A 26,816-nucleotide genomic window follows, 5' to 3' on the forward strand; every position below is an offset into this window, starting at 1 on the left:
TAAAAAAAAAAAAAAAAACAAATAGGTTTATGTAACAGGTTCACTACACGTAGGAGGATCTTAGAAACTTGTTATTAATTGGTTAGAGAGGTTTTTTTTGAAGGGCCAATAATATAAACAAAAAAGCAAAAGCATTTGGAGAGGAAAAATGTCACAGTATGACATTTTATATAATACATAAGCTGTAAGAGGTAAAATTTCATGGGTATAAACACTAGCTGATATAAAAAGAATGTATTTACTGTCAAATCACTTTTACATGAACACTGACAGCTGACGGAAGGCAAATACTTTCCATATAATAAAACCCGGTGTTAAACAAAATCTGACAGAACTTAAAGATCTTTGGTATTCTATCTGTTCAACCCACTAAGAAAGAATGACAATATTATATTCAGAACTACAGTCAAGATACCTAAGCTATTCAACCTCAATAATGAGACTAAAACTTACTCTCTAAATCTTTTGCTGTGGATTTTGGTTATTGTCGAAGATGCCATTGGACTGCCTATCCCAGAACTAGCCGGAGAGCCTTGTGACACAGGTGTCATACAGTACGGAGAGTTCTGACTTGCTGGAGAGAGGGATGCATCACTGGGCATGCTCAGTCCAGCATCTGTGGAGACGTGGGGTGAGGGGAAAGAATTTAGAAATTCTGAATGTTGAAAAGCTCTATACTCTTCAACATAATTTAGAATAGCAGTTACCTTTTGTTATCACTTCCAAATTCTCCAGAAGCTACCAAGTTGGGCATTGTTCGTATCACAAACATTTCTCATATACTACAAAAATCAAATTTTCCTATTATGTCTTAAAATATACTCTGAAAAACATCAAGCATAGCCTACAAGTCTCCACAGAAGAGATGCAAGAAGGCCAAGTTATCTAAAACATGTATTCCCAGGGGATCTAAATTGAAGAACAAAAGACGTATCCGCTTCTGCACTCCTTCCAGATCATATTACCCATCTCCTTCATCTGTATTTTTCCACCTATTTCTTAGAAATAATTTTTTTTAACTGTCTAAAAATTCCCATTGCTGCTGGCAATGATGAATTCTACCTCACTCATTCTCTCCACACCACTCCCAGTTCTCCAGGCACCACCCCAGTTTCTCTTTCATTTGGTGTTTGCTCCTGTGCTCAGGCAGCCACGTTTGCAGATGCCACCTCTTGACTCAACTGCCACCTTTAGTTACTGCTTCTTTTCTAAAGCGCTCTAAAACTCAGGAAATGAGTTAGTATTTGTCCAGTCCATTAATCTGCAAAGTTACACATATATCTTATCTCTCTACTGGATTGTAAACTTTTTGTAACAGGGCCAGTCCACTATATATCTTTATGACATTTCCTGACCTTCCCATCCCTACCCCACTTACTGAAGTACATATGATGGATGTTCAACACACACTTGTTGAAGGAATGCATAAACAGATACACCTAAATACAAAGGCAATGATACTTAATTGAGAGTAAAGGGGAACCCTAACCAAACATCTTGGAACAATTCTTAGAAGAAGTAAACTTATTTTCTAAACACAAGGGAACACTGCTACTAAATCTATTTAATGTTTTGCCAAGATTTAAATGTTTTGCCAAAAGTTGAAGAATAAATACCAGGAGAAACAGGGACCTAGTCAGGTTTCTCTTAAAATCTTTCTTCCGCAGTAGTATAAATTTTAGAAGGCATCTGCAGTTTTGCTGAGGTCCCATCTGAAATCATGTGCTGGCTACCCATTGTATGGGACTGAATCTTACTGACCAACTGGACTCTACACTACAACAAGCTTTGCAATTCTCTACTCATTGTGGCATATGTATTAATTTCACAAAAGCAAGGAAGAAAATCAACAAAAGCAATTCAATAAAATATACAGGTGACCCTTGTACAATATGGGGATTTAAACCTCATATAATTTATAGTCCGCCCTCTGTATCATAGTTCCTCCACTATCTGTGGATTCAACCAATCATGGCTGAGTAGTACTGCAGTATTTATTAGTGAAGAACATCTGTGTACAAGTGTACCTGTGCAGTTCAAACCTGCGTTGTTCAAGGGTCAACTGTAGTCCTGCAAAGAAAGTCAATTGTGTTCTAGATATAAAAGAAGGCAAGATGAAAGGAACTGTGACAGTTACAGAGGATGCATTAGTAAGATCATAATTATGAGGGTTTACAACAAATTCAGGATTTAAGCTTCAAAAATGCCATAGACCTACTATGTAACACCTGCCTCCCTGCCCTTTAAATATCTCTCTACAGAAGCATCTCCAAAAGAAACCACTCTCAAAGATTAAAAAATTTAGATAAAATATGGAGCATATTTAGGAGATCAACTAGTGATATGTTCTTACCTACTACTTAAAATACTTCGGATCATTTTATAAGAAGAAGGGGGAAAGAGGTGATCTTACCTTCTTGGGAAACAATCTCCTGCGGCAAATCATCAATAAAATCTAAGTGCATTTCTATTGGTTCCTCAGATCCCAAAAGACTGTGGTCCACAGTTAAATGGCCCTTCTTTTCCTCTCTTTCTTTCAAAATAACCTAAAAGTCATTACCAGTCTTTAATTACTAATTACTCTTTAAGTCTGTACTGAATGATTAAAATGGTCACTATTACACAGGAAGAGTAGTGTTCACTTAAAAAACGGAGGTAAGGATTTTGGCTGGCTATGTAGAAACTGACTGGCAAAAAGGCGAATGTAATTTTAGGCACTGCAGTTGAAGGAAGTACTATATCCAAAATAAAGGAAGGCAGTATAATACTACGGCTATCAAACCACATCTGCTTCATTCTTTAAATCCTAGTAGACAAACTAGGGTTTCCCCCAAAATGGATAAAATAAAACCTTTGGAAACCAGGTCACATAGTTACGTTAGATTTATTTGGTCACAGATCATCTCATTCACTCCTCCTAATAAGAGTACTGAGTTAAACAGAGCAGATATTATACCCAACTTATAAAGAAGATGAGGATAAGAAAGGTTTGCTAAAACTACACAATAAGTACTGAAGTTAGTACTAGAATCCCAGGCTTCTGATACCTAGGGTCTCAAGTTTTTGGATACCTAAATGTTTAACTTTTTCTTTTAAACTTATAGACAGAACTCATTCCCCAGGGCCTTGGTCAACACAGAAAGATAGTCATGATGCTGAGATCCCCAACCTTAAATTAACTAGTCATCATAAAGATGCATGTCTAAGAACTTTTCACAATAATCAGTTGGCCAAAACGCCACAACTACTTTTGCAAAACGATTTAAACCCTTTTTTATACTGTAAAATAAATATCCCCAGGTTTTGTTTTACCTTTTTAAGTGCTGTGGGCCGTTTTAGTTTTGCAATTTCCTTTTCTTTTCCTTTTTTCGCTTTAGAGGAAGTAATGTCCAAAGAATTAAAGGATGTCAAACAGGGCTGACCTTTGGTTAAGGGTTTTCTGTTAGTAGAGTCTTTAGTGTGAAAAGAAGCTGCAGTGACCACTAAAAACAAACAAGAACATTAGTTTTACTATTATGGCCAACTCCACATATTTTCAAAATTTCTAATAATAAGCCTATAAGAACAACAACATCCTCTTCTTGGGGAAAACAGACATCACAACAGCAGGAACAGTATATGGCCGTGCAGTATCCCTCAGATACAGCTCCAAAGAACCATTCTACCTCTGCAATTTCAAAACTCTGTACCTCTCCTTATTCCTAATGAATCTAACAATGACCCTTACATAAGATAAGTAGTTTATCACTCCTCTCCTCATTTCAGCCTGTCAGTAAAGAATGAGGATTTTCCCCTCTTGGCTGCACTGTCAGTACTATTCAGCAATTCTTTTATGCCTGATTGATTGTTACCCTCATTCTCCCGTGGATACCACCCAACCTTCAGCAGACCTAGCCTCTAATCTCAACTCTCTCACTCTAGCAGAAAAGCTTTCCTGCTACTTCCCTGAGAAGATGCTTTCCAATATAAACTTCTAAGCCACCTGAGAGGAGGCAGCAGGCATCCTTACTCCCACCGAAGGCTTACCAACCACCTCTTCTCATAATCCCATCTCAGGATTAATTCCTCAAGGATTTTGCTCTATTACTTTCCCCTTGCATCTTTCGAGTTCCTCCTTGACTTGACCCCTGACTCTTTTACCTAACTCCCCAAAAGAAGTTAAAATTCTCCTCTATATAAAAGGAAGAAAAAACAGGCAAACTAACAAAACCTCTCCCCTAACTGGCTTCTAAGATACCATCACTCCCCTTTCTTCCTCATTACTTCCCAAATCATTATAATCTGGCCTCCGCCCTACCCACTCTCTTGAAACTGCTATTGCCAAGATCACATAAAACCTTGCAACTGCCAAATCTAACTCTGATTCTTTGCTCTATTCTAGAGCAAAGCAGCATTTGTTACCAAAGACCACATCCTCTTCCTCAAAATTCTATCCTCACCTTTTGTGACATTACGTTCCATTTTTCTCACTCTTTCTCAAACCTGTTTTTCTGGTTCTTCTTCCTTCTGTCTTTTAACTCTGAGCATTCTACAAGGCTTTATCCCTGAACATCTTTTTCCTAATTTTTCTTTCCCCTGACAATCTTATATATTTCCACAGCTACAACAATCATCTCTATTTGAAATTCACTGACTTCTAACCTGAACTGCACATACCTAACTATAAGTTAAATAGGAACCACCAGGACCTCCCTAACCAGCATTTCAAATACAACAGGGCCAGAGTCTGTTCTTCCCAAGAAAATTCTTCTTCCGTGATCCTTATCCTGTTGGATATCGTCATATACCTAACCCCCACCACAGTCCTCCAAGTCAGAGAGTTTGGAGTCATCTTTGACCTGTTTCCACATTCCACCAATTAAAAAACCCTATTAATTCATTAAAATCCTTTTACATCTCTGCCATAGTCCCGTCCTTCTTTTGGACTTCCCAAGAAAGCTGATTTCGTTGTAATCAACACTTCCCAATTTAAACACTGGTGATAGATTAGAGATTAATCTCACTTCCATCTGTCAAGAATCTTACTCCCCCTTTAAAGCCCAGTCCAAATGCTATCATATATGAAGGCATTTGTAACATACATCCCTGTTGACATAAATCACTCTTTCTTCTATAAGTTCATAAAACTTTGCTGGTATCTTTCCTAAGGCACTGCTTTTTATTAGTTATGTGGGTATGTCTTTCTCTCAGACTAGATTATAAACTCCTTGACCACAGGTGTATCTTAATCCTATCTGTGATTCCACAGTTCTTGACACCACACTTTGCATGTAGATACTTACATCTGTATATATTAATGTGCTAAACAAACCAAAGTTGTAATAATAAGCCACTTGAAGTTATCACAGGCTAACAATCTCTTTCCCAAAATAACTGGCTAAACTTTATTGAATGATTATAACCCAGACGCTCTTCTAAGCACTTTACATGTATCATCTCATTCAATCCTCAAAACAATCCAGAAGCAGGTACTGTATTATCTCCATTTTAATGTAAGGAAAGTGAAGCACAGGAAGATTAAATAACTTGCCAAGGAAAAACATGGAAGAACAGGATTCAAGACGCAGCTCAACTCCAAAGCCCCCGCATGCAGCCACTAGACCACACTGCCTCTGGAACACTAACTCAGTTTCATTCCCTAGAGTCCTTTACTCTTAGTGAGATGTTACTGCCACATCCCTGATCTCAACAGCATGCAACTCTAAAGCTCAGTATGCACTCAATATTACTTTTACTAACAGTTACTCAAAGCTAAGGTTCATACCGGATGGTAACTAGCTATAGGTTTAAACATTTTGCACACACGATTAAAGTTATAAACTGTTACTTATATTTTTGTTTAAAAGCAGTAGACCCTTTACATAGGAACCGAGGAAAGAGAAAATTCCTTTCTTCCCCTCAACATCAGTGCTTTTTGTTGGTGCCTTTCCCTTTCCTTTATCTTATTCCTCATCCTCTAAAAACAAAGACTATGAAAAGAAATGAGGGAGCATGTCAAAGGTGCTGAGCTGTAACTCTGACGAGGTTTGTTAAAATATAAATTATTGTTTCAGCAGAAAGCCAGCTCATTTTCTCTCTCCCTCCCTCCCCTCCTCGCCCTCCCTGCCCCCACTTCTCTCCCTCTCTCTCCCTCCCTGTCTCCCTTTCTCTCTCTCTCTCTCACACATACACACAAAATCTGATTAACACTCCTATGTTTTCCATTGGGTTTTAAATTGGATAATTTAACAGTTATAGAGCCAAATTACTTGTGATTCTTACTGACACCTTTGAAGAAGAGAAAAATTTGGTTGGTTCATAACATATACCAACCGACATTTGAACAGAGACCTGGAGGACCTGATGGAACAAACTATACTGATGCCTGAGGGAAGAGAGTTCCAGGTAAAGGAAAGAGCAAGCACAAGGACACTGAGCTTGGAGCATGTTGGATGTGTCTGTGGAACAGCAAGGGGGCTAACGTGGCTTAGAGCAGTGAGTGCCGGGGAGAATGGTGATGAGGGCAGAAAGGTAACAGGACCAGCTAAGATATGACTTAGGACCCTGGCTTCGCTCCAAGTGAGATGACGAGCTACTAGAGGATTTTGAACTTATATCTGAAAAAGAGTGCTCCTTTTAAGACAGACTGGGGGTTAGGGGGAATGAAAGGTAGGTAATAGTTAGGAGGCTACTAGTGGCAGGAGAGAAGCTGCTGAGTAATCAGACTCTGGATTTTTGTAGGTATATATAATTTAGATTAACAGTTTCCAAAATACATTACCAAAGCCAAATAGCACATTGCCAGGATTAATGGTATCACCTGTATATGACAGAGGTCTGGTATTAGTAATTTGCCGTGCTTTCATGGCTTGTTGTTGTTTTTCCAGAGCTGCTAACATGTCCCCCAAATCTAGTTGTACAGGTGTTTTATTCTTTTTCCCAGCTGCCTTTGATAAAGCTTCCTGCAAGGTAAACATGAAAACATTTTTCATTTTAGTATGAAAATGTGACAATTTAAGATAATTATATTTGTCAGTCTTCCATCCATCCCCCAAAACCTACCAAATAAACTATCGTATTTGTTCATAAAAATGAATACATACCTGTAGTTTTTTTTGCTCCATACTTATTTCTGAATATTCTTGAGCTGTGGCAAGGGCTGCTGCTAAAGCTTTCTTCTTTTGACTTTTTGCACGTTTAGGAACTGAGGTTGTAATGGGAATTGGTGTCTGAACTATATTGATTGGTGAGTTCTCAGGTAAATCATCCAACTACGATAACCAGAGAAAAATATTTGTTAGTGATTCCATAAAAGTCTAATCATAAGGAAAGACAATCTAGAATGTGAGATGTTCTACAGTATAACTGGACTAGACTCTTCAGAAGATTCAATTACATAAAGAACAGAGTGAGATGGTGGGATCATTCTAGACAGGGAGACTGGAAAATAATAAGAGACAAAACAGCAAAATGCAATAGGTGATAATTGACTGGATCCTGGACTGAAAACAAAATAACTCCAAGGTAAAGTTTTGCAACAACTGGGGAAATTTTAGCATGGACTGTATGGTTTATGATGTCATTTAATTAATGGTATTTCCTTGTCTGTAATGGAACTATGGATTTCGAAGGACAGTGTCTCTGTTCCGGCTATGCTGAGAAGAAATACTAAAGATCAGTACTAAATACAGTGCTTCTTCTACGCCACGCTGCCCTACAAGTCTTCATACTTAGCTGGAATATTTCTTTTCAACATTGCCATAGCTCAAAAGATGTTCAAATATTTTGCTTATCTTTTTTAAAAGAGTCACTTACTACTTTTGAAGAAAGTTTCTGTTGAATATTCTCATCTTTAGCACTTCCATTCTCATTTAGTTCTCGAAATCCATCTTCATCCTGAAATAGTTCCACATTTTAAGTAAAAACAGAGTTCAAAGCAATAAACTCTTAAGAACAACATTTATAATGCTTAAGAGTAATGAAATGACAGGGAAGTAATTTTTTAACTCAATATTAAACTATTTAAAAGTCTTAAAAAGGAAATCTCATTTCTCACATGCTAAAACATAGCTAATTTAATTATTCAAGGATGGGGATACATCCACACGTGTCCATCCTTTAGATTTCTGCATCTACTATTCCATTTTTATTAATAATTCTAACCTAAGGTGGGTAAGTAAATAAAAAGAAATTCAAAAAGGATTTTATCACATTTCACATAATTTTGAGAAGATTTTAAACAAATGGCTTAGTATGAATTTCATTAATATATTCCCTGTCCCATTACTACATACACCAGTCAATAACGTTAAAAGTTAAAAAATAAAAATAAATTCCCTATTCAAAGTAATTTCTTAACCAATATCCTCCTTTACACTGAAATTTATATCTATTATTTTTAACTAAATATAAGTATGGAACCAATCATATGATTAAGTGCAAATAAAAAATCTGCCACATGTACTGTTCTTGATACACTACTTGAGCTGAAGCCTCAAGTCCTTTAGCTCAATTACTAAGCTTATCTAACATATTATTCATCTGAAGCCTCTGGCCTCAAGCATATTTAAACTCCATCTATTAACTCATTTTATAGAAACTATGTAAGAAAAATGAGTTACCTGGGATGTTTGTTCACCATCCTGACACAATCAAATTCTACTCATTCTTTAATACCTATTCCAAATGTTATCCCTATCCTGCCTCAAACCCAAAGGGACTTATTTCTCCTTTCAACTTCAACCACACCCAAGAAGTATCAGGTGTGTACATGTCTACATTCCTCTATTACACAGCAACCTCCCTAAGGGCAGTGTGTTTATTCACCTTAATGTATCATGCAGAGCACCTTACTTTAAACATACAACAGGCCTCCAATGAGCACCAGTTAGATGAATAATAGAAACATTGCAATTAGAATATAAACTGTCTGCCTATTAGAAAAAGTAAAATAGCCTTTTATCTTCCTTCTTCAAGACTCCCCTGGCTAGCAGCACAAATTGACTAGACTGAAGTTTTTAAATCTGAAAACTTAACAAATAGATTCAACAAACATAATAAAAGTTAGGAAGAAAGTTTCAAACTAGGTGAAGTCCACATAAAACTAAGTTCTACCTCCATATGTTACCTCAAAATGAATACTCATGACAAAAATTTATGAAAATAAACATTAATAAAGTTAATGTTAGACTAACTATATATAACCAAGATAAAAATGACAAGACAAATACATCTAAGTAACTTACAATCTACTTGCAGTCACATGTTAAGACATAAAAAGTACTTATCATAATGTAAGAAAAATTAATTTCTTAATGGCAATAATTGTACTATAACAATATACAGTTTGAAACAATACCTCAAAATATAAAGACTCGGAATTTGGGTCGCCTCTATGACATTGACTGGGGTTTAACTGCTTATTATCTTGTCTCTTTTGCAAATTCTGTCTTCTTTCTGAGGAAGTACTATGTCCTCGGCATCTGAATCCAACCTAAATAAACCCCGGTGGGGGGGAAATGTTACTTTTAAATAAAATGTTTTATTGAAGTATAACATACAGAAATGTACCCCAAAGTATACAGCACAATGAATTTTCATAAAGTGCATAACTTATTACAAAAGGTTAAAACTTTTGACAAATAAGGTCATTATAATGAAAATACAAAAATGTGATAATTAGTGCATGTTACTTTTTTCCCTTGTGCATGAACATTTATATCAACTTTATTTGTAACGCCAAAAACTGGAAACCCAGATATCCTTCATTGGGAGAGGAAACTCACTGTAGTATATGCATCCTATAAAACAGCAGTCAGTCACGAAAAGGAACAAACTACCGAAATACCCAATAATCTGTATGAATCTTCAGAGAACGATGCAAGTGAAAAAAAGCCAATCCTGAAAAGACTGTATGAGTTCATTTATACAACATTCTTGAAATGACAAAACCATAAAAAGGGGGAACAGATAAGTGGATTCTAGGGGTTAAGGAGAGGCTGGTGGGGAAGGGAAGGGGGAGTTTGGCTATAAAAGGGCAACATGAGGGATCCTTGCAGTAATGGATCTGTTTTGAATCGACTATATTGATGTCAATATCAGGGTTGTGATACTGCACTATAGTTGCAAGATGTTATTACCATCGGGAGAAACTGAGTATTACCTTTCTATAAAACTATCGTAGGTCTTTTAATATCTGTAGTTTTATTGTTTTTTAATTCCTAGGAAATATTAAACATTTTAAATCTTGTTTATAAGAAAACAGGTTTAAAAGAATAAAATTGTCATTCAATCACATAAATTATTATTCTATTGACCCATTCGCAAAATGTTCAACTGTCATAAAAGCAAGAAAAAAACAGATTAAGCACTTTAAGAATCTTAAGACAACCAAGTTCCCTCTCTTAAGTACCTAATGCAACTTAGATGAAATGCCTCTGAACCACGACACCTAGATAAGATGTGAAAAGTATGATCCTCTTTACCAGTTACCCAAGAATTCTAACAATATACAGAACTTGAAGCAGACCTGGACTGAAGGTGCTGTTGTACAGACTTTGGATTATTAAATCAAAAATATGCACACAAAGACCTAGAAGCACCTAGCAATTCCCATGCTAAGCAACTGGTCTAAAAAGACTTGCTGATAAGAAACATAATTTTTTTTTTTTTTTTAAGAAACAGAATTTTTATACTCTGTTGGGAAGTAGGCTGTATGGCAGAACTATAGGCCAGAAGATAGTCATATAGCAAATGTAATCTTCCTTAGAATACGCACAATGGGGCTATTTCCTATAACGTATAAGCATCTGTTAAGAAACTTGATAATTTGTCAGGTACCCAACAGTTCCGTGGTTTTAAATATTTACCTCATTTTAAAATAAACTCATGAACATGGATAGAGAGAGACAGAGGAATACATATGTGATGAAGCAAATTTCTGTAAAATCTTCGAGAGCATCAAGCTAGTAGCTATATGAATGGTCTCTATAAAATTGCTTCAACTTTAAGGTCTGTTTAAAAATTTTCATAATAAAGTATTTTTTAAATTGGCTCATAAAAAGCAGCTTATACAAGGATGCTAAAACAAAAGCAATTTACAATGTCTAGGTACTAAAGAAACAACTGAATTCACATAAATTATTAACACTGAAATGAAAACCAATAATCAAGCCCCAATATTGGGATGAATAGAAGCAAGAGAATAATGAGTAGAACTCTTCATTTCTTTGTACAGTCACTATCACGAACAAGTAAATGTAAACCTGCCCTCCAAACAGCATTGTAATTATATCAAAATGTAAGCCCTGGGCTTCCCTGGTGGCGCAGTGGTTGGGAGTCCGCCTGCCGAGGCAGGGGACACGGGTTCATGGCCCGGTCCGGGAGGGTCCCGCATGCTGCGGAGCGGCTGGGACCGTGGGCCATGGCCACTGGGCCTGCGCGTCCAGAGCCTGTGCTCCGCGGCAGGAGAGGCCGCAGCGGTGAGAGGCCCGCGTACCGCAAAAAAAAAAAAAAAATGTAAGCCCTGTTGTAAACCAGCCTTAGTATATATGCATTAATGTTGTTACAAACATAAAAACAATTTTTTAAAAAAATAAATGCAACTTGATTCTTGTACTTGGAGACATAAAGTTCCAGGATTAAGTTAAAACCCCCAAGCTAATGGTCCCAACAAAGTTCATGAGGACCAAATATGCAAGTATTTCCATTACCTCCTGGAATGAACTAATAACCCCCCCTTTTAAAAAAATTCTTCTAAGAAAAAAGAGTTTTGTTGCTAGAAAGTGAGCATAGGGAACAAATCAGAAACTACAGCTACAGCTACATATTAAGATTCTTAAATGACTAGCACAAAATCAGTATCTAAAGATTCAGGTGTTTATATTCCACTTACATAACAAAAAAGAAAAATACTAGGAACTGACAAATGAGGAATATGTACAAATTTATTTTCAGAAAATTATACAATACTTCTGAAGAACACAAAAAGGTAACTCAAAAATAAGAAGACAGGGGACTTCCCTGGCGGTCCAGTGGTTAAGACTCCTCGCTTCCAATGCAAGGGCCCTGGGTTCGATCCCTGGTCAGGGAACTAAGATCCTGCATGACGCACTGCACGGCCAAAAAATTAAAGAAAAAAAAAAAAAAAGCAGGAAGACATTGTTTTTCTAGAAAGATGCCATATCATAAAGGCAATCCATTCTCCCTAAGTTGATAGATTAGTTCAAAAACCAATGGAACAAAACAGAAAATCTGGAAACAGATTTCAATATATATGGAAATTTAATAGGTGATAAAGGTAGTTATCTCAAATAGGTGAAGTAATGGACTTGTCAATAGATGGTGCTGGGAGATTTAGGTAGCCACTTAAAAAATACAAAATAGGACCCATATCTCACAACACCTACCAAGACAAACTCTAAATGGAATAAAGATTTAAATGTAAAAAAAACACAAGAGCATAAACACATTGGAGGAAAACAGGCAAAATCCTTTATAAAAATAAACTTCTTAATGCTATTTAAAACAAACTTGTATATGGCAATAATAATAAGCAAAGTCAAAAATGAAAATCTAGCAAAATATTTTCAACTCATATTACAGACTACCAGCTCCTAGAAATTAAAAATATTTGATAAGAGCTTGATCAAATTGATTTAAAAATGTACAAAAACAGGGAATTCTCTGGCGGCCCAGTGGTTAGGACTCACACTTCCACTGCGGGGGGCTTGTCTTCAATTCCTGGTCAGGGAACGAGACTCCCACAAGGCACACGGCCCAAGAAAAATAAAAATTTCTAAATTAAAAAAAAATTTTTAATGTACAAAAACAGAGAAATAGATCAAGATACAAAAAATGGTCAGAGTATGACAAGTTCACAGAAAAGTACAAACGGCCCTTAAACATATGGAAAGATACTCAACTGCTTTAATACACTATTCCTCTCTCACTGGCACAAATCCAAAATCTTGAAAACACATGATTACTGAGGCTACTTGGAAATAAGCACCCTCCACATTATCGGTGAGAATGCAAAATGGTACAATCTGGTGTTATTTACCAAATAACAGAAATGACTTTATCTTTTCACTCAGCAATACCTTATCTAGGAATTTATTCTACTGCTATACACACAGATTTCTAATTAATACTGCAGCACATCTATTAACAGCAGTAGTTTACAAACAATTCAAGTGTCCAACGACAGGACTTCAGAAATTAACAAGGATATATCCATACAACATTAGGAGTTGTTTAAAAAAAAAAACTCTGGGAAAATACACAGATATAGGGAAGAGAAGAAGACAAGTGGAGACAGGGTAAAAATGAGATTGTTCATTGTATAACCTTTTTCATATATTTTATTTTTCAACCTATTCACAAAATAAAGCCATTTTTAAAAACTTAAGTTTTTACATTCTGTCCCTCATTTACAATTAAGGGCACATCACAGTACAGAAAAAATCTGCTGTTTCAAATGTTAAAACACTGGTAAAATCATTAAAAATCACTGCATTGTACAGTAGTTAAAGCAGCATGGTACAGGTGCAAAAATCTGATAAATGGAACAAAAAAGCCCAGAAACAGGACCCAAGACATAAGAAATTAGCAAATGACTAAAAGGGCAGCACAAATCAGAAAAAATAATGGATTACAATGTTAAGACAACTGGTTTACTGTGAAAATCGACCTCATTATGTTGTACCATGCATCAAAAAAAAACCTCAGATAAAAACGTTTTGAAAACATTACCCTGTAAAAAAGAAGCAGAAATTACAAGTGAATATTTACTAGATTTCTAAAAGACTTTTTAAGCCTAAAAACAATCAGAAATTGCAAAGGGGGAAAATATTTTGACTTAAAAAAAAGGTTCTGCATATCAAAAATCAAGCTACACACTTAAGAAAAGTATAACAAAGCCTCAGAAGTAGAAAAGAAAACACACACATTGTTCAACATCTGGCTCCAGTTCTTTTGGAATGAAGGGAGACAAAATAAACAAACGTTTATGCGTTTCTATAATTGAAAGTTTTGTGTTTTTTCACCATTCCGCATCAGTTTTGAGGCAGAGATAAAATGTTTTTCTGTATCAGTATTATTTCCTCTCTAGTGGGCTACTGATACCAAAAGTACCAATAATGAGACTGCAAACTTGGCAGGTCTAGCAGTTATGATTTCAATATAAAATTTCAGTCCTTAACCAAACATTCCGTAGATTTTGTTTATCTAATCTATATGAACAAGTCTTGTTTTAGCTCTTTTGTTTTTAATCAAATAAAGTTAGACTGCCTCACAAGCCTGCCACAAACAACAATGACTCATTTTCGCAATAACCATAGGGAAGAGGGCATTATTCTACTTGCTTTCCCAACAGCCTAATTAACATTAGGGTACATCTGAAGTACTTCATTTCAGGGAAGCAAAGGCACACCAGCAAGTATTCGGTTTCCTCAATCCATTGGTAACTTACTCTTACTTCAGTTCATCAAGATCTATTCATATGGTAACTTTAATTCCTTAACTAGATTTAAGGAATCCAGGAACTCTATCTAAAAATTAAAAAGGAAAAATACTGACCAATCAACACCTCCCTGATATCACAGACAACCAACGCAGGAAGACAATTATTGGAAGTTCGTAGCAGTATATAACTCGCTCTGCTGTACTGCAGCTAGGTCTTGCTCCCCAAGACCAGGAAGCTGCCCCATCTGGCCACATTATGGCAGAGGCAGCCATCACTATGGTACTGCAACAAGCACCGAGTATGGCTTGTGGTGTTTATAGTCAACTAAAGACACGTGGACCAGGCTACAGTCCTAAAGTTCAAAGAATCAGTATTTAAGGTATTAAAATGCTTTAAATTTTTTATATGGATAAGAAACAGTCACAAAAGATGAAGTAGGACTGGAGAGTATTCTTTTTTAAAATTATAAAATATGCAAATATATTTCTTAAATATAGAAAAGTAGAAAATGGTACAATATACGTCCCACCTACATTCAACATCTTGCCATTTTGTTTCATTATTTAAATAATAATTTTATTGGCTAAGCCATTTAAAAGTTACAGATATCATCACAATATGTATCACCAAAAATTAAGGACACTGCCCTTCAAAACCACTATACCATTTTAATAATGCATCTCACACTACTCAAATTTCTCCAACCTAATCCAAATTACCTGTGAATTATTTCTTTGTTCAGCCTGCCTTCCACCTCTAGAAAATGTCTGATTTTTTTCCATCCAAGGTTTTTTCTGAGTTGCCTGGCAAGTTACACTGGACCAATTTACACCACCTGTAATAAATGAGATTTAAAAATATAAAGATGTCAAAACCTAAAGGGCCCCCTAACTTCACATACTGAAACTCAGTCACTATAAATGTAATACTGAAAAATTTTCCATAAACTTTAAGTGGTATTCCAGTTCTTAGTAATACAAGTTGTCATCTTTCAGAATAGCTCTAGCTGGAATTTTCTCAATTTCATCAACAAAACTATACTTTCAAATTAACTTGAATTTCCTTGGAAGATTTCTAATTTTTCTGCAGCATCAGCAAGCCTCATGCTTAAAAACAAAGCTGGGACATGGACAAAGAAGAAAGTATAGCAAAAACACTATGCAGAAAGTAAGTACCTGCACATATAGATGATTCCACATGCTAAAAATAGAAACAAAAAAGACAATTATTTTCCGCTTAAGAGTCAACACCATATACCTTGCAAAACATTTCATAATTCCGTCTAGTGTGAAGCATGCTTATTATAATCTTAGAAAAAATACTTCTGCATAAATGAGTATTCTTATATTAATAATAAAACATACAAAATACATTTTTAACCATCCTATTATTATAGGAATTGTTCATGAAAATAGATACTTCAGCTTTAGCAGAGGACACAAAGATAATACTGACACAGATGACTGATGAGGAAATCAAAGTAATGCCACATACACTGATGGTGCTAGAATCAGGATTTCTCAAAGCCCCAGCTGCAGGCTGGTTGTTGCTGTGTTTGGGACTGCAGTAGCCACTATCACTGTCAATGTCAGCTTCACTAGCCCCCTGCTCACTAGAGGATTCAGCAGTAGGGTGGGATGCTCTTCTCCTCCTGCCTTTGGCCTTCCAGAGCATCGTGGCAGAGCTCTCTGAGAGAGATTTGTTAGCGATGTCTGATGGGAAATCTGTAAGGCAAGGAAAGTGTGACAACTCTTTTTGAGGACAAGTTGATCAATTCTTGTTATCATTAAAATTGTAAGAAAACAAAGATACCTAACTTTGTAAGCAGAGAAAACAGGTGAAAACTTTTGAAAAGATCATCAAAAGGTAAGCTGTTCCTGAGAAATTGGTTTATGTGTTTAGTATGAAAGGAGAATATTTGTATAGCTAAAATATTTGTATAATTAATATTACAGAATAATTAAAACAAACCACCATTACCTATTTTAAGAAATAGAACATCACCAATCCTTTGAAGTCCACTGCATGCCTCCTCCACCACTGCATTCTCTTTCTCCCTCAGAGGTCGCCACTATTCTGAATTGTGTTTACCATTCCTTCACTTTTTAAACTAGATTTACCAAGGTTTTGAGATTCTGATGCATGTGGCTGTAATTCATTAAGGTCACTGGAATCTAAAATGTCTGTGTATGAATATACCAAAATGCATTTATCCTTTGTACCACTGATGGGACACCTGGGTTGTTTTGGGGTTTTGCTATTAAGAACAATACTGCTGTAAACATTCTTATACAGACATATAAATGTGTGTGTGTGCACGTGAAGTTTCTCTAAGATTATTACTACTAGGCCCGCTTGGTAATGCCAAATCATTTTCGAAGGTGGTTAAAACAGTTTACACTCTAACATCAATATATATATATATCCCCACTGATGCACATATTCACCAAATACTTGACACTGTCCTCTAGGCTATAATTTTTGCCAATTGTTGGGTATAAAAAGATGGCTCATCGTGGGTTTTAATTTGCATTTTTCTGCTTAATAATGAGATTGAGAATCTTTTCTCATGGTTTTAGCCACTCACATTTTCCTTTCTGTAAAATACTTGTTAATTTTACTTTTGGTTTGTTTGACTTCTGCCTATTTTTCTACTAAGTTGCCTGTTTCTCATTTTTGTATTTCACAAATTGTAATTACAAGACATTAAAAAACCTCTTACAATCTCCTAACCTATCACAAATATTCCTTTTTCCACGAGCCTTTTTTCACATACACAATTTTTTCCATATATAATTTTTATACAGAACCAATATAATTTTTGAGTTGCACTGTTTAATATTATGTTCTTCATTAATTATAATATATGAAGGCCCCAAATTATTCCACTGAGTGGATGTCCTGGAGACTTCTTTTGACCTGTTGCCCGTTACTGGACATTGAGAAGTTTTCAGTGGTTTTTTTTGGTGCTGCTGCAGTGTACACACCTTTAATCAAACAGTTCCTTTTCTTTCTAGGGGGAGATTCCACTTGGATACATTCACCTGAGTAGGACAACTGGGTCCAAATATTCCTATAGCTCTACCAAACTGTTTCAGCCCCTTGGCAGCACTGCATTCCAGGGGCCCTGAGCACAAGGTGGGATCATTTTCTTATTGATTCCTATGAATTCTTTATATGCCCTCACACTAACCCTTTGTCAGTTACATGCATGGTAAAAATCTTTTCCAAGATTTGTGCCTTGTTCTTTCACTCACGCTTGATAAACAGAAATTCTTAATTTTAGAAATAGTTCTCTCCATGCAATCATAAAGATATCTGCTGTATTTTCTACTACATGTGGTTTTCCCATTTAAGCCCTTAATCCATCTGGAATAGATTTGCATGATGTATATGTTAGGGGTCTGTGATGCTATCTTTGTCGTTTTCCTTATATGTGTTTCTGGGCTCTCTGTTCTGTTTGATTTTCACATACTGAATTTTATATACTGTATTTTTGTATAAGCCTATAAAAAATAAAATGGCTTAATAGGTCTTGATATCTAGAGGAAAAGTTATTTTCCAGGGATGTCTTGGCCAGTGCGCTCCTTTATTTTAGAATTAGTTTGTCAAGTTCCAAAAAAATCCCCACTGGAATTTTTTTTTTTTAATATTTTATTTATTTTATTTTTGGCTGCATTGGGTCTTCGTTGTTGTATGCAGGCTTTCTCTAGTTGTGGTGAGCAAGGGCTACTCTTCGTTGTAGTGCACGGGCTTCTCACAGCAGTGACTTCTCTCATTGCAGAGCATGGGCCCTAGGTGCACGGGCTTCAGCAGTTGCGGCGCGAGGGCTCAGTAGTTGCGGCTCGCGGGCTCTACAGCGTAGGCTCAGTAGTTGTGGCACACGGGCTTAGTTGCTCCGTGGCATGTGGGATCTTCCTGGACCAGGGCTTGAACCTGTGTCCCCTGCATTGGCAGGCAGATTCTTAACCACTGCACCAGCAGGGAAGCCCACCATAGGAATTTTGATTAGAACTGCATTGAATCTATAGACTAACTTAGGGGAAAAATGCCATTTGCAACATCAAATTGTCCTGAATGAGCATGCTATTTATTTGTTTAAATGTCCTATAATATAGTTACAGTTTTCTGCATCAATGTCTTATTATCTTTTGTCAGGTTTATGCCAGAAACTGTATTTTTGTTGCTACTGTAAATAATATCTTTTCTTAAATTTTGTTTGTTGGCAGCACACTGAAATGCAATTAATTTTTGTATATTATCTTATATCTAGCCATGTTACTAAACTCTTAAATAATATGACCTTGTGTTCAAGAGTAAAAAATTGTTACAAATTCCTTTAAAATTTTCATTCTACCTGTAGTTGATACCAATTAATCCTGATAACTTAAAAACAAACTAAAGAATAAGAATACTGATAGAAGGTATAATCTTCTACTCAAATTATATCTTCATCTTTTCACTTTCTAATTCTTGTGCTTCAGAAGGCTGTCTTTGTGGACACTTAATGAGCAAACCAAAGACGTTAGGATAAATTTTTAAAGCAGTTCCAGGGTTCAAAGCATGTAGAAATGGGTCACTATGTCTAGGAACAACCAAAACATAGAAAATTTTGTCATATATTACCTTGTGACTCTTTCCCATAGCCAACCATTTGTCAGTCTGTTAATCTCATCGCTTTATGCCCTACAAATCACACAATGACTGCACTATCAGCAAGATTGTTTTTTAACTGATTCCCAAATCCTTTCTTGCTCCTAACAGACCTAAGCAATTGTAAAAGGAAACTGAATAGACGTCCAACAGAAAAGGTACAGTCCAAATGAAAGAATGTATGTGCCACCTAATTCATTTTAAGCCAGACGGTATTTTTGTGAAAACTATAGGGGGTAAAAAGCAAATATGCCTTTGAACAGATCTAATTCCTAGCCTTGGATCATTAATAAGGATTTCTTTAATCACAATGGATGTAGAGTAGAAGACGGCCATCTACTCTATAGCTATTAGGCTGAGACCAGAGATACAAAATGAAATTTCACAATATAAACTGGAAAACAGCAAAAATATTTTAAGACTATTTATTAATTCTTATCTATTACCAGGATAAAGCTTTGTAATTTAATGCTTATACAGTCCTCTAAAACACTTTTGACAAAATGATATCCAACTAGTCCAAAATATTTACTTATTTGAGGATATAGGTATCACTCATACATCTGGTTCAGATCTATGCTAAAATACGGTGCAGAAAACTTGGTAACTTCGTCTATAAAGATATTATAGGATGTTAGGATGTTTTAAAAAGGATTTTAATCTAGCTATAAAACACGTACAATTCTGATTTCTACCAAAATGAGTCCCTCAAATTTCTATAATGTCTGCAAAATTCCATCTCTGACTTCTGAACTGCTCCACTACTATAAGGGGATAAGGAAACATCAAATCCTGCCCAAAATTGTACATAAGCCAGCATGCAAGTTGAAAGAACATTAAGGACATGGACTGTTTTATCCTTCCTAGAGAATTTCACAAAGTGGCAGGATAAACGGAAGAAAGCCTAGAATCCTAAAAAGTGGTAGAGTCCATGGAGTTCCCTTGTGGTCTGCTGGTTAGGATTTGGAGCTTTCACTGTGGAGGCCCGGGTTCGATCCCTGGTGGGGGAACCATCCTGCTTGCTTTGCAGCATGGCCGAAATACAAAAAAGAAAAAAGTGGTAGAGTCCACAATTATAAAGTCAATGATGCATGACAACAGATGAAAATCAGTGATGTATACAGACATAGAGAACAGACTTGTGGTTGCCAAGGGGAAAGGGGGATGCAGGAGGGATGGATGGGGAGAGTTTGGGATTAGCAGATGCAAGCAATTATATATAGAATGGATAAACAACAAGGTCCTACTGTACAGCACAAGAAACTATATTCAGTATCCTGTGATAAACCATAATGGAAAAGAAAACAAAAAAGGATGTATATGTATATAGAACTGAATCACTTTGCTGCACAGCAGAAATTAACACAACACTGTAAATCAACTGTACTTCAATAATATAATTTTTTTTTTTTTGGCCTTGCCATGTAGCATGCGGGATCCCCAACCAGGAATCAAACCCATGCCCCCTGAAGTGGAAGCGTGGAACCCTAACCACTGGACCACCAGGGAATTCCCTCAATAAAATAAATTTTTTTTAAAACCTATAACGTATATATGTAAGAAATCTTGCCTTACCAGTTTGCTGTGAAGCGTCTACCAGTAGCACAATTTTTGATCGGTTATCAGGACCTGCTGCATTTGTCTCTTTCTGAGTAGCTACATTTTTCACCAGTGGCCTTTTGCTTTTTATGTGCTGTTGTAAAAGCTGTTGCTGATTGAAGTTAAAAAAAAAAAAAAAAACTTAAGATCTTATTCAATGTACTAAATATTATAAAATACACATCCTTTATAAAAGATACTTAAATGTAGGCTACAAATTAGTGACTCCCAACCCATGAGGAAACAGGGTTACTGTGTTAGGATTTCATGAAATTATCTTCAGCCAATGATAACAGGGTAAATAATGTATTATACACACATTTATATACTACTTTCAAATAACCATTAATATTACTATAATAAAATATGAATTCATTTTAATTGTCATTTGCATTTTTAGTTTTCTCAATCAATATCTAATAAACAATAAAAGTATAATCATGTCAAATTAGGGGTTGCAAATTTTTATTTAAAAGGGTAATAAAAAGGATGGTAACTTATCCAAAAGAGAAATTTTAGCAATGAATTACAAAAGAAATTTCTGTTTGAGAGTTTAAAAAGAAAATATTAAAAAACCGATCCTTTCCTTCATTTTAAAAAATATGGGTATTCATCACTTAATAGCAATTTATACAACTCCAAATTTAACTTCTTAGATTCAAGTGCTGGAAATGCACTCTGAGAAATCATGTTACTTCAAACTCTGAAAGTTATATACTATTGTCTTCTTTTCATTCTCAGAGGTCCCAAAAGGATTTCCCTTGATCCAGAATGTTTCCATGAACAAAGTCTAAAATGCTTTTCAAAGCAACTTCTGCTGCTTGTTTGTATTTTAATCTGTTAAAAGTATGCCAGAAGATAGCAAAGACTTTTCACCAAAGAGGCTAGGCTAATGGAATCTAGGAAAGCATCAACTCCTTGACAATAAGTCATAAAATGCATCTAATCCCTCTGCCTTCTATTAGCTCAAAAGTGCTGAAAAGAAACATGGTTTTTCTTCTTATGTGCTTTGATATCATGGCCTCAATAGAAAAGTAACCTTTTAGTTAAGAAACAGTCACCTAGAATTAACCTTAATCCTCCCTGTGATTTCAAGGCCTTTGTGTCTTTTTTTTTTTAATTTAGTCAAAGGCTGGTGCTGATAAAAGGTCATTTCCCACATTTATCTTTAATTTTCTTTAGCCCTGGGAGACCTTGTATTCACATAATAAAGCATCCCTTGAATAACGAAGTGCTATTCCTACTAAAAATTGACAGAACAGAAACAATGAAGTTGAAGAGACAAATGTTCTTTTCCATAATATCTCCTGCTTATTTCTGAAGACTGAAATGTCTTGATGTGCATTAGCCACTCAACACTGCTAGCAAAGGACCCAAACTAATCACTTATTAAAACTGGTGTCACTATGCAATTTTATCACTAAATTAAAATACTTTGGAAATATCTGTGCATTATGCTTATGTAAACTCTCTGAAGGAAGTGGAAGATGACTGTAAATCATATCACCATTTAAGAATGAGGACCAAAAGTAATGGAAAAAAAATTATTTTATAAATGCTACACCATTGACTGTTTTTTAAAAGGTAAATTCAGGATTAAAGGCTAATCAATACAAGTAGCAAATTACTTATACTATTACTAACAAGAGAAACATCAAACACAAAAGCCAATCAAATTCAGTCACTTACTTTTGGTACCACTGGTCCTCTATTACTGTTTCTGTTTCGATGACCAGATAACGGGAAGACCTGTCCAAGCTGATTTGGACGCTCAGTGCATTCTGCAGTTATAGTATTGACAGTATTTGCAGCTTGAAAAGTGTTGGAGTAAGGTGCAGGAAAAGGATGATAGAAACCCATAACTTGGGCACATGGTGCTGGCATCAGCTGATAATATGTATACTCTGTAGAAACAGGTGGCTGAGCAGATATAATGGGGTAAGCAAGGTATGGTCCAGCAGGGTTTGGATTAGGCTGTTGCCATCGTATATCATTGTTATATAATGGAAACTGTCTGTAAAACCAAATCAAAAAAGAAAAAAATCTATTGACATGTATGTCTAAAAGTAATGCTAAAACAAAATCTCAGCGTATTTTAATAAAAGAAAAAATAGTAGCCTCATAGTAATTCTGAAAGAGATAAAATTACCGTTTTATAAATTTCCTTGCTATAACTAGAGATTTTTATGTACATGTAATAACAATTTAATTGACAGTAAAAAGGAATTCAACCTGATAGCTTACTGCATTCCAAAATTTAAAAATTTTGGTACAGACCTTTCTTATTTGTAACACTCCCCTCAACCTCCTCAAGGTATTTCTGCTTAAAAGTTAAAACACCTAGTTGCTGAATCTGCCACTAAAGGCAGTCCAAAGTTCCCATCCAATGGTAACAACTGTGACAGTCTTCTGCAAAAAGCAGGGTAAGGTGATCATTGTGTAAGGTGATCTTTACAACGGGTGTTTGATTCTTCCACCTCCCATTCTTTAGCTCAGGCCCACAGCCTCCTACTCCTCTACCATACTCCCCTAACCACCTGGCCAAGTCCAGCTCTTTCCCTGGCTCCCCTCCTTGGCAATGGAAGCAGGCACCAGGTCCAAGGGAAAGAAGAGAAGAAAAAGGCAAGCTTGTTCACTACCATCTATCTCCAGCATTAGAGTTCTCCTAGTGCAATCCCTTCCTATAAAGCACCAGTCCTTCCTGTCTCAGCAATTCTCCTTGCAGACAGTTGCTGCTGACAAATGAGGGGTCATAGGGGGCTGGAGTACAGAGCTTTTCCTCACTGTTCCATGACAAAGCAAAAGGGAAAAATACTCCCTGCCACAATTCTAAAAATATTTTCAAATAATCTGATGGCTGGCTTACTCATGAATTCTCAAAGATTATTTGGTAAGGAAAATTAAATTTATCATACTGGACACTTGGCCACTTTGTCAAATGCAGAATAGTATTTTTAATCTAGTTTACAAATCACTTCAAACATAACCCAATACAGGTCAGAGATCTTTAATATAATGTTAACGACTCAATTGAGAAGACTCCTTTAGCTTCTACTGTTTGCCTAATGCCCAAAACTATTAAGAGTTTTAGACTATTAACTTGAATATTTAATATCTGAGACAGTAATTTAGTGATCCGTTATCTCATACAACCAGAATTTATCAACGAATGTGCCTGGGCACACTAGTGTGCCACAATGGTTATAGACGTGTAGAAATATTGATTGCCTTAGCCCTCAGGGGTGGCTGGGCAAAGGCTAGAGCCTAGACCCCTCATCCATTTACCCCAGAGTGCTGGAGAAGTACAATTTTTTGTGTGTGATATAACTTGAAAGAGGCTGAAAGTACTTTTATACAGCAATAAAATGAACGACACCAATGAAATGCTAATCATTCAGACAGTCTAAGCAGGGTTAGAAAGGCTATCATGACTATCACAAGGTACACCCTAAACACTAGGTCACACATTATCTAAACTGTAAGCATTTTGCTACATCACCCTGTGACTACAGCACAGAAGCTAAATTTAAACTACAATCAGAGTCTGAACACATATATGCTAACTAGACACAAAAGCTTCAAAGTTAAGGGCTACCCCTTGATATATTCTTCTTATGCCACACTGTCTTGGCAATTATGATTAGATGCCTATCCTCAAAAAAGGATTTCTGTTCACCCCTCTTTCTGAATAATTCATTTCTCCCTTTGAGTCAATTTATTTCAAACAAATTTCAATGACTTATTATAGGAGACACATACAAAGAACTCCATTTTCTCTTAGAAAGAATGAGAAAATAACAATAATCCATGTTAACAATTTTTAAATTTCTACATCATTTGGTTTTATTTACTCCTCTTAGAAAACAGAGAAATGGTTAATGTTTAAAAGTTACAAAAGAAAAAATTAAGAAGTATCCTTTGCCAACTTCTATATTTCCCTACCCATTTCTTCCCCCACCAAAAGAAAATAATAGTAAACAAATTACCTATTGGACTGGTTTTCCTGAACAAATGGATAACAAGTAATCAGGTAGCTGGGAATTGGAGTTGGTTCTACACCAGAAACACTGCCGTTATCATTTGGGAGTGCCATAGGGATCATAAATGTATCAGGATTCTTCTTCTGGGGAATAAATGGTTCTACCTCAGCTGACAGCTTGACATTCTTCAAAGAGAAAGTGAAACACATTACTAACAAACGAACAAAAATTTAAATAATACAAATTCACAATTTAACAATAAGAGACAGTCTTTACAAACAGTAATTAGGTCTCTAATGTCACAAGATATTCAAAGGAATAGCAAGGTCAAATTAAAATAATTAAATATGATTACGTTATTTAAACAAAGCCATCAAATAGGAGAAAAGTTATCAAAGGTTACTAGATTTCAATGAAGTCATTCCTTACATAACCAAAGCTGTTAAAACAATCAAGAATACAAGGAAATTGTACCTCACAGTCCAAAAATAAAGCTGGTAGTAAAAAAAACAAACTAGCTCTTCAGACAAAACAATGTGTTTTTAACTAATTTTGTTAGGGGAAAAAAAAATCACTCAACAGAGTTCTGAAGGATACTTTATATTTGTTTGAATAGTCTAAAAAATAGTCTATTTCTGTCCATTTCAGGAAATTAGATTAGTATGGTTAAATTAAAAGGAAGGAAAATGTCTACAATAAATGAAAAAAAAAAAATAAGGGAGAAAAACTTTTGCTTCACAGTTAAACTGGGGAAAAAATGAGTACTTCAGCTTCCCAGTAGACAAGCCGAATAAACTAAAGTAATCCAGTCTACGTACTCCATTTTAGTTTATTTTGTATCTCTCCTTATAAATCTATAGAGGTTTAACAGACATAATAAACTACCATACTAAGGATGTACAAGTTGGTGACAAAACTATAAAGAAAAGTAAATAAGAGCCATGAAAATTAGGATAGGAATTACTCTTAGGAAAGAGGGAGCTGTGATTGGGAAGAGGCACCTGTACGGTTTCTGGGTTACCTGGCAAAGTTCTATATCCTAACTTGGGTGATACGAGGTATTCATCCAATAATTCATTTAGCTGTACACTGGTTTTATGCAGTTTTCTTTCTACAGTTGTTATATTTAACAACAAATTTTTAAAATTTAATTATACAAAGAAATAATCTATAGGCACATTCTGTAAAAGCAGAATGTTAAAAACCACAAACATTACAATCTAAAAAGATATTAAACACTTATTAGCAAAACCAGTAAGTGGAATGCAATCCAATTTTTCAATAACTCAAATCAACTACCTGAAAGCAATAGCCCTAACCAGAACTTTTTCCCCACCAGGGTGGCATTCAGTAGAAACTCCCATCAAGGCATATTTCTCAGAATAAATTTCATGCATGTTTCTCACAAAAGTAATCAGTAGCAAATCCAAGAAAATCTAAAGAAAAGACTTGATATGCTAAATATAGAGCCTTTTTCAGAAAAACTGTTCTCCAAAGAGCCCACTGTAAATATTCAGTAATATGTGTCTGGGGGAAGAAATCTGAACTATATAGCAGTATCAATTCAATATCCTTCCTCCCCACCTGATTTAACTTTGAAGCCTACTTCTGTACTACTAACCAAATCTGAAGTTGATAACGTCATTGAACTCACAAATATCTGTGAACTGGAGTTGGTTTCTTGAATTTCAACACAAGAGGCAAAAACAAATGTTAACAGTGTAAGTCAGTGATTGTCACTGTGATAGTCAACATGATTCAAAACTTATTTACATAAGGTATAAAATATCAACCTTTGAACATATGAGAACCTGAACAGTTTTATAAATCTGGACTAGAAGACACCAGGATTTCTTTTTAATGCAAGGTATGCAGTTATATTAAATTCTCAGCCCAATATGAAAAAAAGGAATAATACTAATATAAAGAAATAATTTAAAAATAACTTTTCCTGATCCCCCCAAGTAATACCAACTCATAAATTACTTTGGTAACAACAAATTCAAATTCTTGCTCAAATCAAAAGGTGCAGGGAATTCCCTAGCAGTCCAATGGTTAGGACTCCACTTCCACTGCAGGGGGCACAGGTTCCATCCCTGGTCAGGGAACAAAGATCCCACAAGCCAGGTGGCGCGCAGGGG

At 35.7% G+C, this 26,816-nt stretch overlaps 1 protein-coding gene across 1 annotated transcript in view; it reads right to left on the reverse strand.

Moving 5' to 3' along the window:
• Nucleotides 1-26,816, reverse strand: part of SECISBP2L (SECIS binding protein 2 like) — a 61,194-nt gene that overhangs the window by 28,751 nt on the left and 5,627 nt on the right. Inside the window, exons 2-14 of the mRNA XM_024748791.1 lie at nt 24,682-24,860; nt 22,385-22,709; nt 20,672-20,807; nt 15,938-16,167; nt 15,619-15,643; nt 15,163-15,278; nt 9,338-9,472; nt 7,795-7,875; nt 7,083-7,250; nt 6,800-6,941; nt 3,313-3,482; nt 2,414-2,546; nt 454-616 (exon numbers count right to left, since the gene is read on the reverse strand). Coding sequence (XP_024604559.1) covers nt 454-616; nt 2,414-2,546; nt 3,313-3,482; nt 6,800-6,941; nt 7,083-7,250; nt 7,795-7,875; nt 9,338-9,472; nt 15,163-15,278; nt 15,619-15,643; nt 15,938-16,167; nt 20,672-20,807; nt 22,385-22,709; nt 24,682-24,860 — 2,003 coding nt within the window. The remainder of the gene's footprint in view (nt 1-453; nt 617-2,413; nt 2,547-3,312; nt 3,483-6,799; nt 6,942-7,082; nt 7,251-7,794; nt 7,876-9,337; nt 9,473-15,162; nt 15,279-15,618; nt 15,644-15,937; nt 16,168-20,671; nt 20,808-22,384; nt 22,710-24,681; nt 24,861-26,816) is intronic.

This window comes from Neophocaena asiaeorientalis, unplaced genomic scaffold (assembly GCF_003031525.2).
Source record: "Neophocaena asiaeorientalis asiaeorientalis breed wild unplaced genomic scaffold, Neophocaena_asiaeorientalis_V1.1 scaffold298, whole genome shotgun sequence".
NCBI lineage: Eukaryota > Metazoa > Chordata > Mammalia > Artiodactyla > Phocoenidae > Neophocaena > Neophocaena asiaeorientalis.